The sequence below is a fragment of the Megalobrama amblycephala genome, linkage group LG17, assembly GCF_018812025.1.
Source record: "Megalobrama amblycephala isolate DHTTF-2021 linkage group LG17, ASM1881202v1, whole genome shotgun sequence".
In the NCBI taxonomy this organism is placed as follows: Eukaryota; Metazoa; Chordata; class Actinopteri; order Cypriniformes; family Xenocyprididae; genus Megalobrama; species Megalobrama amblycephala.
In genome coordinates this window covers 11,155,096-11,171,088 of record NC_063060.1, presented here as the reverse complement: position 1 = coordinate 11,171,088, position 15,993 = coordinate 11,155,096, and the positions used below count along the sequence as shown (strand labels likewise).

The 15,993-nt window shown below is 38.6% G+C and overlaps 1 protein-coding gene across 5 annotated transcripts in view; it reads right to left on the bottom strand.

Moving 5' to 3' along the window:
* The window catches only part of cadm3 (cell adhesion molecule 3), a 78,330-nt gene that overhangs the window by 25,428 nt on the left and 36,909 nt on the right, over positions 1 to 15,993 (bottom strand). For all 5 annotated transcript variants that reach the window (XM_048163254.1, XM_048163253.1, XM_048163256.1 and 2 more), the window contains 4 exons: positions 7,247 to 7,396; positions 2,873 to 3,025; positions 1,393 to 1,530; positions 1,110 to 1,280 (listed from right to left, as the gene is read on the bottom strand). In XM_048163254.1, coding sequence (XP_048019211.1) covers positions 1,110 to 1,280; positions 1,393 to 1,530; positions 2,873 to 3,025; positions 7,247 to 7,396 — 612 coding nt within the window. The remainder of the gene's footprint in view (positions 1 to 1,109; positions 1,281 to 1,392; positions 1,531 to 2,872; positions 3,026 to 7,246; positions 7,397 to 15,993) is intronic.

The following is a 15,993-nucleotide window of genomic DNA, read 5'->3' as shown; positions in this document are numbered from 1 at the left end:
AATTAGACTGGGTAAACCCAGCCTGATCTGCCGGCGATTTGATTTAGCCCGGCAACTCAGTCTGGAAACCCGTACATTCAGTTCTACTGCTTCTGTTACACTTTCAAGGAAACCAATCGCAGACTGGCTTATCCACCTTGCTCGCTATTGGCGAGTATAACACGATGACGATAGAGAAGCGACGGCAAGCACGACCGTCAATCCAATTGCTTTTAACCTCTCGACGATGCTGAATGACTTCTTTAGTTTAGCAAACAAATCGCTCGAGTGGGTGTAAATACCACTCACTTTCATGTTTTTTTTTTTTGCACAACCTGCAAAAATCGCTCGATGCCATTGCTGCTTCTGCAAACCACTGATCAATGCTACAAACCAATACAAACTAAACCTGTCTTGAGTTTTCGCGTCGCTCTGCAAAGTACGTCACCCAGATCGTTGATCTGAATGGTTGAAGGACTATCCAATTGCGTGACTAATGCTCGTTGATCACGCCTCTTGTGCAGTAGAAAAGTATAGCAAACTCCCCAGACCAATGTTAAATTTTTAATCGAATGGAAAATATGACAACATGCGGAATGCGCATGAGAGCAGTTTCTGCACAGAACACCACGATGAGATTAACAACGTTCACAACTCGGATCATAGATCATATATACGGACTTTAGAAAGAGCGTCTCAAGTTTTTATGGACATATTGCAAACAGAGTTGCCTCAGTCTGCATCTAGTTTTGTGAAATGTAACCACACCTCACAGAACGTTTAGCCATTGCCCTGTGTGTTGTGTTTGAACAAGTTGCAGGGGTGACGTCACATGGTCTCTCTCTCTTTCTCTAACATGCCTCTCGCACACAGGTACCAAATTTGGCACTGATTGATTTCATGTGAATCCATACTCAGTAATATCAACGTAATTCGGTCGGTGCCCTTAAAAGTACCGAGTTCGGTACCCAACCCTACTGATATTGAATGTCATCTGTGGTATAAACTTTATAGCAGAACTTCTGCTGGTTGACATTTCTAAAATCACACAGTAGTATAGCGTCATACCGTTCAGCTCTACACAACAGCAGTGTGAAATACGCTTTCTGGCTTTTGTACGTGAGTCTTACACAAGACGCTGAGTGGCTGTTCTGTCTTCTTGTCTCCATTGGCGATGGAGGGGTGATCCACCGCACAGGCGATCAGAGCGTTGTTATCATTCCTTGTGACAGTGAGGGTGAGCTCGCTGGTTACTGTGTAGGTTGGTTCGTCAGGGTTGGACTCCACAACATCAGGACGCCCTACACACACACACACAAACACAAAATAAACACTGTAATTACTGAACAGCAACCACTTAGGTTCAAAGTGGATTTATGACCTGATTGTGAGTGTGTGTGTGCTTGTTTGTACCCGGTAGCTCCTCTTCATCACGGAACCAGTGTAGTTTAGCAGGAGGTTTGCTGCCTGAACTCGTGCAGGTGAGAGTAACCTTGCCACCCTCCTGAACAGCATCTTCAAAACCTGTTATCACCGGCTTACCTGGAACACCTGTAAGAGAGAAACAGAGATGTAAAATGAAAAACCTAACATTTTCAGGTGGAAGGAAAAGGAAATAAGGGGCTACATTCTAGCTACATGAGGGGCTAAATTCTGGCTAGATAAAATGTAAATAAAATGAAAACAGTTCTTTTTCCTAAGTACCGGCTCACTATCAACAACAACTAACTACTCATTATTAGGCCTGCATGGAATTTGCACCAAATGAAATCTGCTCTGTAGATTTCTACAGAATTCAAATGTCCATCATTCACGCCCCCCTACCACTGCATGTTCTTTTATATAAAAACTTGGCAAATTTTATAATGTTTTTAGCTGCCAAAAAGAGTACAGTACTCTCAGCTCTGTTTAACACATTTTACCATATTTAAATCAATTATGCAGATCCCCCCCCCCCCCCCAAAACCAGTACAGAAAATGTGGAGAGGTGTGCAGGTTCCGCGTGGGCCTGGTTACATCAAACATCAAACCTTACCAGGAGCGGCTGGTGCTTTTCAAAAGAGGTGAAGCACAGATGTCAGTTAACAATCACAACATGTATATCTGGATATTTAATGATTTGGGTTTGCAACTTGCCTCACAAAATCAGTTGCTAGCAAATATCAAACATCTACTACTCGTGTGTCTACACAGTGTGACCTTTCAATCTGAACTGAACATGAATAAAAAAATGATCAAGCCTTCAACATTATGGGTAAAAAAAACATTGAGTTGTCTTATGGGCTACACGCAAAAAAAACAGTGTAGACTGACTTATGAACAAATGACTCTTATTTTCATGAATCTTTCAAAAAGAATCATGAACTCAGGATTTATCGGTTTTAATCATGCTGACAAATCTTTTACTATATGAACTCACTGAACCCGCCAGTTACTTGACATCTGACACACTTACTGACCTCTAAATTACCACTACTGATGTATGTCTCAAGATAGACAGACAGACAGACAGACAGATATAGATAGATAGATAGATAGATAGATAGATAGATAGATAGATAGATAGATAGATAGATAGATAGATAGATAGATAGATAGATAGATAGATAGATAGATAGATAGATAGATAGATAGATAGATGGGTCTGTGTTTGAATGACAGCGATGTTTTCATTTTCTAATGGTGTCAGTTGCGTCACCATTTCAATGATTGGCCATTTGTGGCTAAGATCACTTTGAGAGCTCTCAGAATCATCTAATAGCAAAGCCATGCTTTCAGATGGGACAAAAATATATTAATTGAAAGGCCATTGGCCATTAAACAAACAGACATTTTTTCACACTAAAGACACCCATGATAGTCTCAGAGAAAGTGCACACACACACATACATACCAAGTACAGTAACTGTGGCTCGTGCGGTCCGTACAGGCATGGTGAAAATGGAACAGGTGTACTCTCCATCATCTGACAGCTGAACGTCCGCGATGGTGATTATCAGCTCTGTAGCCGTGGACTTTACCAACTGGATACGGTTATCTCTCAGTGCTGAAAAAGACAGAGCAGATAAGAGCAACATACACTTCATAGGTGCCATATACTAGAATTTTTAGCATTTTATTCAACCCCCAGCCCCACCCCCGGAGTCCGCTGATAACGTTAGTCAAGGTGTCTGGCACCAAAACCAATGCGATTTAGATTTATGTGATTGCTTTCTACCATCTCCCAACTCTTCCGTTTTCTCCTTTATCAGACTTGAACTTCTTACATTTTTTGCAACAATCTTATGTGTACAATCCTGAGCCACACTACGTTCATATGAGTTAGAAGTTCATTTATAATAAGATTTTTTTAGTATATGTCTTAGTCTGAAAGGTTAGATCAGATTTCGAAACGATATTTTCATTTTTTTGTTCATTATTCAGAATGAGATATGTATGTCAGTATCATACTGAGTGTGCAATATTGTCTGATCTGAATACACTCATTTTCGCTTACTCTTTCCTCATCTAGCGAACCATGAGACATTCACTATGTAGTGAATAGTGAACGAGTCAGCAGTTTTGGACACAGTATACTGTATGCATGAATGCATAAAATGCCTCTGTTCTTATACAGATCTTGTGAGTTCAGCACCACAGCGAGATGACAGACATGCGTACAGGCAAAGTTTCCAGTTTTCTGTGCTCTCTTTCAACTGACAGCTACTCTCAGTTGTTATATGAGAAAGTCTCTTGGCATCATGCTGATGCTGACATTATTACTATAGCAACCCATGTAGATACACTGGATATTGACTACACAGATTTCACCAAGCAAAATGACAGTGCAGACAGTCAGTCCTCAGATTAGATTGTGTGCAACCAAGCCTAGGAAACAAACAAGTTGTACATTTAGGAATTCTATATTGCTCTGTTCTGACTGGCTAGTTGTTCATCAGAGTAAGCCAAGTGGCTGAATACTGAATAAATATTTATATGTGTCATGTTGTGATGTCATAATCATGATTTTGAATGTCTTTTTGGACTGGAAAATTTTTAAAAGTTAAAGTATGCCTACATAGTACATAAAACAATTTTATTCCAAAAGGAGAAAAATCCTAATTTGCAAGTTAACCCTTGTGTTGTGTTGAAAACCCTCTAACAGCTTTTGTGCTATATTATCAGCAAATACTGGATTCAATCTTTTTGTTAATTAGTTTTCTCTCAATTAGGACAGGTTTTGAATCAAAATACCCCACAGATCATTTATTATAGCTTGTCAAATTTGCCCCTATTTGAGTGTGAGCAAAAACACGCCGTTTTTGTATGTCCCTTTAAATGCAAATGAGCTGCTGCTGTCGGTCACTTTCCAGTAGAGGGCGGAGTTTTAACAGCTTGCGCTTTGGTTGCTCAACAACAAAGCTGGAGAATCTCACGCAGCCAAAATGACGATTGTCAGTAACGGTGTTCAGCCTTACATTGTTCATACCAGAGTCAGACACTGATGGAGAGACTCAGGAAGAAGATCTTTTGTGCAAATCCAGTGTTGAATTGACCCTCGTTTGTAAAGCAGTCAGGCGTAAAATGACGACATGGTAACAACAATCTACTACAACAACTCTTCCTCTTCTCTAAAGCAGCCCAACATGGCCTCGCCCCCCTTTGTTGCGTGTTCTCGGGAGCAGGGTTTATGTAAATTTTAGGGTTAGTGAAGAAGCTCTTCCCAAAACTTATTTCTTTCAATTAGGACAGGTTTTGTATTTATTTTTGAAACTGATTGATCGTAGGCCTCATTGATCTGAGGATAAGGTTCATCTCTGTGAAAAAGTAAAGCCTGTAATACTCAAAATAGTTTGTTTGTGTACATGAACGTGTGTGTCGGCGTGGTAGTGTGAGTGTGCAATTGTATCCACGTACACACAGGTCCGAGGCCTTTATCTTTGCAAGCACACATGTTAATATGTGAGCATGATGAACATGCTCCTGAACACTAAATGTTTGTCTTATTTTCAATTTCTCCTATTCATTTTCAATGGGTGGTCATTTTTGAACAATATAAGCTCAGATCAGTGAGGCCTACGATCAATAAGATCCAAAAAGAAATACCTGTGCTAATTGAAAGTAAACAAGTTGACAAAAAGATTGAATTCAATATCTGGTGATAATATAGAGTAATGAGAAATTAGAGGAAATGTGGGAGGAAAAAATTACAAAAATTCTCAAAAAATTTTGGGGAACTAGTTATACCTAATGTGTGTAAGTTTTAGTCCAATGTGATAAGATTAACTAGCTTTTTTTAGGAAAAAGAAAATCCTCTCTAGGTCAAAATGACCCAAACACAACATAAGGGTTAGAAATAAAATAAAAAGTAAAGTAAGATTTAAAGTAATCTTTATGCTAATGCAATCCTACAAGTTCACTTTTAACAAATGAACACTTTTAAATATAAAAAGTTCTCTTCTGGGAAAATGGAGCAAAAATATTGATGACTCATCTTAGACTACACAGATCAAGTGTTCTGTAGGATGAGAAAGTCGGTCTGATCAAACAGGCTGGCAATGATCGAGAAAACCTGTTTGAGAAGTTATTATTTTTGCTAATGGTGCAGAAATTACACAGTTCACCTTTGAACAAAAGGAGAACCTGCGTCTAACGCAGATTTACAGTAAACGCGTGTGTGCGCGCTTCATGGTTTATCAGTAAGTGAAGGGCACTTAATTTGTCTTCATCAGCTGACGTTCCTCTGTCCTCCATCCTGCTCTTTCATGCACACACTCCTCCTTTGTCATTCCTCCCTTTATCTCTCTTCGCTCATCCACCCATCCATCGTTCCTCCAAACTAATCTGTTCATCTCTTCACACTTGCGCGTATGTGTGTGTCTCCTGTCCTCCTTTTACTGTGCTCTCTCTCTTTTCTACACTGCAATCAAATCTTTTTCTTAATCATTCCAAATATCTAAACATCCTTCAGTTAAGATAAATTCAATTGAGAAGCAAAATTGATAATGATTTTGAGATAACGAGATTTGTTTTTTAGAGAATATGTCTTGAATCGAGTTTATTTCTTACCCAAAATTGTTTTTCTTGTTTTAAGGAAAAACCACACTAAATTTAGTTGGATTTATACTTAGGGTATATACTTAGGGTATAAGCAATAGGGTAAGAAAAATAAACTTCATTGCAATTTGGAAACTCTTATTAACTTGCATAATTTTGCTTCAATGTATATTCTAATTTTTATAAAAAATAATTTTAAAAGGTAAATTTATATAGTTTTAAATATATTTTGTGAAAATGAGATGATTTTAAGTCTACCACTGTGACTGCATTTTTCACTTCTCCCTCCTTCCTTCTCGTTCAATAGACTGTTTTCTATTTCTGCTTTTTCATGGTGCTCTCTTGTCGCCTTCTTTTGTTCTCCTCTTTAATCAGGTCACCCCTCTATTCTCTCTCTGTCTTTCTCTCTCCATCACCTCGCTTTTCGTTATCACAGAGCCACCTGTTTGTTTTTGGGGTGATATTAATGTTTTAGGAAGGTGTCTCACGCGTTCTTTTTGTGTTCAGTGTTGGGGGAGTAAGAGCTCTGTGGAAATCTCTAAGGAAGAGTCCAATGAAAATCAATTTCCTGTTCAGACCAAAATGGCGAGTAATTGCAATCACAGACCACAGTCTTAAAAGCGATTGAGTAAAAGAGAGGTCATGAAATATCCGTTTGTTAAAGTCAATGTGAATTGCCGTTTACAACCAATTTTATCTGTAATTTGACACTTTTTGTGGGAAATAGGATATTCTACTTAATAAATACATAAATGTAAAAATACTCAATGACTAAAAAATGTACATTCGAGATTTCATTTTACTAGTCAGGAATTGACTGGATTGTGAAAAGAGACAGTTACTAAACATAATGCAGCCAGACCGAATGAAAGTTTTCTAGAACAATAAAATTTGAATAAATAAAGTAATGTGAATGAGATCTGAATGTTATGGCAAACAGGAAGATATTCAATATTCAAATAATTTTTAATGCGCCCCTTTTCACCCATCTGTTTGCTTCCGAAGACTTAAAATATACAGCCTAAATCATATGGACCACTTTTGTAATACTTTTTTGGTGCTTTTTTGTCATTTTTGGCTACTTTGGTCCCTATTCACTTTTATTATGGAAAACAGCAGTCAGGACATTGTGCAAAACATTTGCTTTTGTGCTCCGCAGAAGAGAGAAAGTCATACAGCTTTGGAAGAACACAAGAATCATTATTTTCCTTATAAAATAGTTGGTGCTCACCTCTCTTCTCTCCAAAGTACAAGGTCTGCTGGGCCGTGTTGGACCACTGGAGGGAGGAGTTATCGTTTTCCTTTACACTGCAGGTCAGGGTCACCACCCCGCCCACTGCTACCGTCTCATCTTGGGTCACTGGCTGGAAGGGGTCTTCATCTGGGCAACAAGACAGAGATATATGAGAAGTTATTAGAGTCAAAAAAGAGAGAAAACCAAGATGGCAGCATGAAATGAGATATAGTTAGAGACCGAGAAAGACAGAAAATGAGAGTGAGACTAAGGTGAAAATTAGATGCTTCGTCCCCATCATCATGATCTTTGAGTGCAGTGCTGTGTATTTCTGGCTAAAAAAAAAAAGGTAAAGAAAATGGCATCGTTAAAGTTGCCTGCACCTCATGCTGCGGGGATCGCCAGAGAAAAGAAAACTGAAGACTGTGATTTGCATGAAAAGAGATAGGAAGGAAACTGAACAGGTATGATAATAATTAAAATGTTGACTGAGGACTCCAAGATTCTGAAGAAAAACAACATATCTTAAGAAAAAATATATGTAATTAGCCATGTTTACTGAGGCTTATATCTGATATTTGCTCATATACAGTATGCATATATGCAGGTATTTTAAAAAAACAACAAAAAAAAACTATATATTAAATTTCAACATCTAACTTATCCTGCACCATTTATGATATGGGCATGAATGGTACTTCAAATCTTGTGCTAATAGCAAATCTTTGTTATTATAAATTCAGTGATCTAAATTGTGGTTCTTATATTGAAAAACCCTTAGATTTAAGAAGGGATCAATCTTGGTTATATTTTAGGACCAGAATATCATAGAGATATCCTTTAAGAGGACCAGGAAAACCCTAGCTGCCACCCAAAATACCATAACAGCTGCGTAGTAACACCCTGGCAACCCCCCAGAACATTCTAGTAACTGCACAGCAACCATTGAGAATATTCTTGCATCACATCATAATAATAAGTTTTGTACAGGTAAGTACCACTCACATTTCCTGAAAAAAATAAAAAAAAAAAGCTTAGTTTTGTGATTTTATATTGGTTGCTTAGTGTTTGTAGGGATTGGGGTTTGAGGCTAACACATGTAAAGCCCTTCAGGCATCTAACAGATGATAACTTTACTCAAATGTGTCTGTATGAGTGCGAGTATAAAGGCCAGATCTAATGCCAATGTGAGTCTAGCTGTATGATAATTCCGCCCTGGGCGGCCCATGCTCCACTTTACCCAATAATTACCACTTAGGTTATAATCGATGACCTTTTTAATGCTGACCGCTGCTGGATCAACTCTGGGCGAAGCGCTGTCTGAATGTTCGGCTAATGGCAGCTTGAATGGAGCATTAATGTTTAGTGAATGCTGGGCAAATGCTGGCTTGACGCTGGCCAAGCTATGGACTCAAAGAGATTAAACAGGGAGCAAAACTTGGCTGAATGTTGGGCGTATGCTGGCTGAATAATGGGGCAAATATTGGTAATTGCAAGGCTAACATTGGCTGAATGCTGGTTTAATCTTGGCCATATTCTGATTTCACACTGGCCTTATGATACTGCTTTGGTCGATCTCAATCTTGGATTGATTCAGGGTAAACGCTGGCTTAATTCTAGCCTGATGTTTCGCTAGAGCTGGGATTAACCTATTCAGTCGCAGGCCAAATGCCGATTTTCCACGGGCAAATATGTGGGACACACGCAGGTGTGCTAGGCGAGTGTGAAGCTGGGCCGAACTCAGCCTGATTAGCCTAAAAGGCTTTAACGAGACACTGCTTTTAAAAATAGAGCTAGAGCAGAAGGGATGAGAAAAGACTAAGTCTCAGCATCTACATCACAGAACATCTGGCTATGTATGTGCGTGAATGTTAAAACCTCATGTGCGTTCAAAACCGACACAGTGGTAGAATTAGAGTTAGCTCTCTAAACCCAATGAACCTATGCCAACAGATAATAGGCTAAAATTAGCCTTTAGCTTTAGCGCACACGGTGCGGGCTACTTATCGGCAACCAATTAGAGCAGTGTTAGCAGTTAATAAGCGATTAGTGGGTCACATACACGCTCTCTGTGCAGTGGACAACTGCTGCAGGGGGCACTTACAGAGACTCTCAAAATGGCATCTGATCCATTTAACTGGTTATGTCAGGACACTGACTCGACTCTAATCACTGAGTGGATGGAGTGAAGTGGAAATAGGGAGAGAGAGAATCTGGGTGAATTCAATTTCAAAGAGAACACCGCTATGTCCTACTCACTCCAAAGGGCAGAGCACTTAAATTGAGTACTCTGAAGGGTGCAGGGCGTTACTGTCTCATATGTGCACGATTGGCTCACACCACACAAATATATGTCACTGTCACTTTAGTTTAGACAACATATACGGTAAAATTCATGGAAAATTTTAATTCTGCCATTATTTACTCATCCTCGTGTTGTTTCAAACCTGCCTGGAACATAAAATAAGACATTTTTGAAGAACTTTTCAGCTGCTTTTGTCCAAGTCATAGGTGTCCAAAACAACATTGGACCCCCACACACTTTCATAATAGAAGGTCAAAAACAAACAAACAAACAAACCAACAGACAAATTATCTTTCCACAAATAAAACATGGGTCATACAAGTACTGATGCAACAAGTGTCAAAGAGTTAACAAAAATGTCTTTAAAATGTTTAAATGTATGCATTTAGCAGATGCTTTTATCCAAAGCGACTTACAAAAGAGGAACAAAAGCAATTAGTCAAAGTGCCAATATTTTCGCAATATATTTATGCCAGGTTTATTAGACAAGTGCATTAGGAAGCAAGCTAGAGAAGAGGAGAAATGCAGAGAAGAAATATAAGTGCTTTGTATGGGAAAAAGGCTTATAAATTTCTTTAAATTTCTTTAAATCTAGTGTTTTGATGGGTAGGTTTAGGGGTTGGGTTAGGTGATAGAAAATATCATTAACCTCATACAAAAAATTAGTGGAAGTCTATGCAATGTCCTCACTAATATAGTGAAACAAATGTGTGTGTGTGTGTGTGTGTGTGTGTGTGTGTGTGTGTGTGTGTGTGTGTGTGTGTGTATTGGTTTAAGGATGCGGGTTGGTTAAGTGCTTACGGAAGAGGTGTGTCTTTAGCTGCTACTTGAAAGATACAATGTTCAATGAGCAGTTAGGGTGGAGATCATTTCACCAGAGAGGAGCAGATAGGGTGAAGAGTGGAGAGTGATAGGGTGAAGAGTTTTTTGCCTTGTTGTTGAGAAAAAACAAGGTTCAGTGACCGTAGCTGGTGGGAGGGAGCATACTTTTAGAGGTATGGAGGAGTTTCAGTTGCAGTGGCAGTCCTGAAAGCCAGTGTTGAAACCCTAAAGTGGTCCTATTATGCCTTTTTATGATTTCCACAGACAGCAACATAGTGTGGCCCACATCTGGTACATGTGGGATACACGCAGACCAGATGTAGGCCGGATATGGGCCGACACAATATTGTTGTCTGGGACTTGATTTTGTTTTTGGGGTGTTCAAGAATAGGTTTTGTGCTTGATTGTTCAAAAAACGCATTATTTTTCACATATTTTACTTTATTGCAGCACCTCTTTTCCCAGTCTGTCTCAAACTCTCCATTTAGCTCCTGTTTCGATGAAGCCCCTCCTTCTGAAATACGAAATGTGCTCTGATTGGTTAGCTAACCCAGTATGTTGTGATTGGTAACCCGCTTAGAGTGTGTTCCGGAAATGTCACGCCCCTTACCATAACCGCGAGTTTCATCTGCTCAGCTGTAAATATTAACAATGGCATCAATTTTGCTATACCAATTCAAGCCCGATTCAGACCCTGAGAAGGTTTACGTACAAGAGGATGATGCAGAACCTTTGCAAGCACGGATTTTACAGGACATTTCAGAGTAGTAAATTCATAAGGATTGGTGAACAGTCTGACAAAACAGAGCTTAAAAAGCAAGAGCCCTGTAGCTAAACACTACATTAACTTCCCCTCCCTTTGCAACAGCCACTCTTTGATGACGTGCACCGGCACGAAGGCCTGACAACAATCCAGCAACCTGTCATTCACATGAGATCACAAACAACAACAATCCAATCAATTCCCGATAGAAAAACATGTCCAAATCCATTTTTGTCTCGTTCAAGAAGCCATTTCACTTGGATATATGTCACAACAGAGAAGAAAATTAAATGCTCTTGCCATTAGCAAGAAGGGTGTGAATCATTGGGTACAGTGAATTGATTCAATTCATGACTTGTAGGTTTTCAATTAAATTCAAAAACTATTTTGAATTGAATTGATTTGTGAACTGAGAATGATTCATTTTGAATTCATATTGGTTCTATTCGATTAATGATTCTTTTCTCTTTTTAAAATGCATTTTTGCATTTCGTCTCAAACCATGTTTCTCCTCAATGCAAGTGAACTCACATTTAATGTTGTCTGGGTCGTATTTACATTTACCTTGTTTAATCTTCTACAAAGCGACGGATGAATTTGTGCCAAAATAAAGTAGAGTTTGCTGGACAAACTGCTTTTGATGTCAACAACAAAAGACATGGAAAGCACTTTCTCCTTCCTCTGTGAAGCAGATAAGCCTATTTATTTATGCACGATCATATGGATATCACATTTAGCATTGTTCCTCCTGCCCTGCGACCCATTTTTGGGTCACGACCCAGCAGATGAGAAGCACTGCCTTAGAGTATTCACACAGATACACACAAACACACACGGTTGATTTAAAAACACCCAGACAGTGTCATTCTCCATCGCATCTCGCTCTCTCTTTCTCTGCCTTTCTCTAGGTGTCTCTCGCTCACACACACAAATGTGTGAGGGTGTAGAAAGCACACAGCCTATATTTAAAGCAACATCGTTTACACCCTCCTCACATAGTCGACAGAGAGCAGAGAAGACGGCTGCTGAAAGAGACAAAAGCGAAAGATTACAGATAAACAGATGAATACGGCAAAAGACTGACGAAGAAAGCCAAAAGGAGAGACAGAGAGAAATAAATGAGAGAGAGGGAGGGAGAAGATGAGTGTTTGTATGTGAGAGATAACACAGGTTGAAGTGTAATAAATACAGTCCAAAAACAGACAGTGAAAAATAACCCCTTCATCTCTCCATTTCCCTCTTCCTCCTTTCTCATCTCTCTCCATCTGTGCTTCACTTCTTCTTTCCTTTTCCTCCTCCTTCCATCTGTCTCTTTCTGTCTCTCCATATTTTCCCTCTGGTATTCTCTCACCTCTACACCCTCTCCTCTATCCCTCTGCCTCTGTTAAGGTCTCTCTTATTTCCTGCACTGCATATGTAGATGTCAATTTTTCAGCCTGATTACTGTTTGATTGGCACTAAACTTTCTTTTGGTTCCTCTCTTATGTCCAGCTATGTGTGAATATGTGTGTGTGTGTGTGTGTGTGTGTGTGTGTGTGTGTTCATACATGTTTTTCTATCCCGATGGAGAGTTCAACCTGAATGCACACAGACTCATGGGGACTCGTGTCACCGTGGGGACCTAAATTGAGGTTCCCATGAGGAAACAAGCTTATAAATCATACAGAATGAGTTATTTTTTTTTTTAAATGCAGAAAGTTTTCTGTGATGGGTAGGTTTAGTTTTGGTTAGTGTAAGGGAATAGAATATACAGTTTGTACAGTATAAAAACCATTACGTCTATGGATGTAATCTTGGACCTTGAGTCCCCACAAGGATAGTAAACCAGACGTGTTTGTGTAAGCAGCTGGACTAGATGAAGTCCATGTTGCCTTATTAATTGGTCAGACTCCACATATTTATGAAATATGATCAAGATTTGATTTGAACTGCTGGAATGTATTTGCTTAATCATAATCTTGCAGTGTGTGTGGGGTGGGGTGGTGGGGGGGGGGAATCAAATATTGGTTTATGAAGCTTAATGGAGATTGCAAGAACCCATTCAGCTCTGATGAAGATCTATGGATATAACACACCACTACCTCCCCCCTATCCGGTTCATTTCTGGGAATGGGTCATCATACAGTCACAGGGCCCAGAATTCTTAGTGACAGCCCTGTTGATAAAATGGACAATAACTTTTTCATTTTCATTGTCAAGATTTTAGATTACATTTTATATGAATGTATGATGAAAATATTTATATTTTAGATGCATTTCACACTACAAAATCATCAGAATTTTTTGTGAAAAATAAACTTTTAAAATACATTATTATTATAATTATTATTATTATTATTATTATTTGTTTTTTTATCTTACAAGGTTTTCTCAAGGTTTTTCTCATTGTTTTTATATGTATATATATATATATATATTTGATTTAAAACACAAACTCTCTGTCATATTCTGCCATTGTAACTGAAGAGCGTGAGCCCTCCCGCCTGCTGTTAGGGATGGAACCGTTCGGATCTCCACCCACGGTTCGGCACACGCTTGCACCGCGGTTCATCCCAAATCTGACGACACGTTTATAATAGGGTTTGTTGAAAACAACGTACAAAACAGACAGACGGATTCGGCTAATGTATGTTTCAGTCGATGGATGTGCATTCTCATATTTCCCAATACATTACAACAGTGATGATCAAAAGAACATGGACAAAACAGTCACTGTTAACAAATGTTCAATGACGTACCGAAAGCTCTATGCCCAGTCATTTACACCGTCATCACCCGGGTGTTGACAGGTGAGACCTGAACATCTCACGTTGCTATCTTTGTTTAAACCAAACTCATTTAAACCATGACAATTTAAACATTCATCCGTAAGACGCGAAAGAGAGCTTGCGCACTCTGTGAGGAGATTTGTGTGTGCTCTCATCCGAAGCGCGTTCATGGAGAGCCGCGTCACAGCGCGCAAATACTCTTGCACAAATTCTCTTTCTAGTCTTGCACCTAAACGGACAAATTCAGACAATAATTATGTCAATATGCCCATCTTAGCGAGTATCCTAACAAACAGTAGGTTATGTCATAAGAGAAAAACGAGACAGACAGCGCATGTGTATCAGTATCAGTGTACTGGATCTTTGAATTATGTCTTAAAGGGACTGCTTTGTTTTAATGTTAATCAAAAGACAAAAGACAAAGAAATCACTCTTGACTGAACAGCTTTTGTAACTTAATGTTTCATCTTTATTTAATTATTCAAATGAGTTTTTATGCAGTTATTTTATATTTGATTACTTTGTTCAATTTCTGTATCTGAAAACTATTGTTATATAGATGAAAAACCTGTAAAGCATTGTTGTTTTTCTTTTTATGGGTGCTTTGGTGTACATAAATATATGAATTATATTAAATCATATCATATTTGCTGTCCTTTTTTGGAAAGACATCTAAATTTACCTTGAAAAATACAGTTTTGTGAAAATCACACTTCAATCTGATGGTTTACTTTGTTGAATACAGGCAATGATAGCAAAATGGACATGTTAAACAAGATATGTGGTGTATGCTTAATTTCACGATAAGTGTGCGATTAATCGCGATTAAGGGTGCGCGATTAATCACGATTAAAAAAATAATAATCTATTGGCAGCCCTATATATATATATATATATATAGACAAGAATTTCCTACCTGCATACAGTACCGTATTGTAAAATTGTAAAATTAATACCTTTATTCTAAAAAGAAGGACACACTAAACTGACCAAAAGTGGCAGTAACAACATTTGCACCGATCAGGCATAACATTATGACCACTGAAGAGTGAAGTGAACAACATTGATTATCTCTTCATCACGACACCTGTTAGTGGGTGGAATATATTATGCAGCAAGTGAACATTTTGTCCTCAAAGTTGATGTGTTAGAAGCAGAAAAAATGGGCAAGTGTAAGGATTTGAGTGAGTTTGACAAGGGCCAAATTGTGATGGCTAGACGACTGAGTCATAGCATCTCCAAAACTGCAGCTCTTGTGGAGTGTTCCCAGTCTGCAGTGGACAGTATCTATCAAAAGTAGTCCAAGGAAGGAACAGTGGTGATCTGGCGACAGGGTCATGGGCGGCCAAGGCTCAGTGATGCACATGGGGAGCGAAGGCTGGCCTGTGTGGTCCAATACAACAGACGAGCAACTGTAGCTAAAATTGCTCAAGAAGATAATGCTGGTTCTGATAGAAAGGTGTCAGAATACACAGCAGAGGTGGGTAGAGTATCAAAAAACTGTACTCAAGTAAAAGTACTTATAGAAATATTTACTCAAAGTAAAAGTGAAAGTAATAATCTTAATAGTTACTTGAGTAAGAGTAAAAAAGTATCCAATGAAAAAACTACTCAAGTAGCTAGTTATATACATACATACATATATTATGACGATTATGACGATTCAGTGCGTGCAGGAACTGAACAAATCATTCAAACTGATTCGCCAACCAATTTAGACCGTTTTACCAACTTGTTTGACCAAGTCTTTGAACAGAATCGACTCAAAAGAGTGATTCATTTGTGAATGGGGCATCATTCATGAAAAAAGAGACAGCGCGCTTGGTATAAACTACGCATTTCTTAACATGTACAATATTGCATTAAAATAAAGTAACGAGAGGAACGTCGCCCAACGTAGCGAAGTAAAAGTACCAATTTTTCATTACAAATGTGCTCAAGTTAAAATAAAAGTACCCACATTTAAATCTACTCTAAAAAGTAAAAATTTTCCAAAAAACTACTCAAGTAAATGTAACGATACTAGTGATCGACCGATGTATCTGTTTACCGATATTTTTCCCGATATTTAAGCATTTTTCCATAA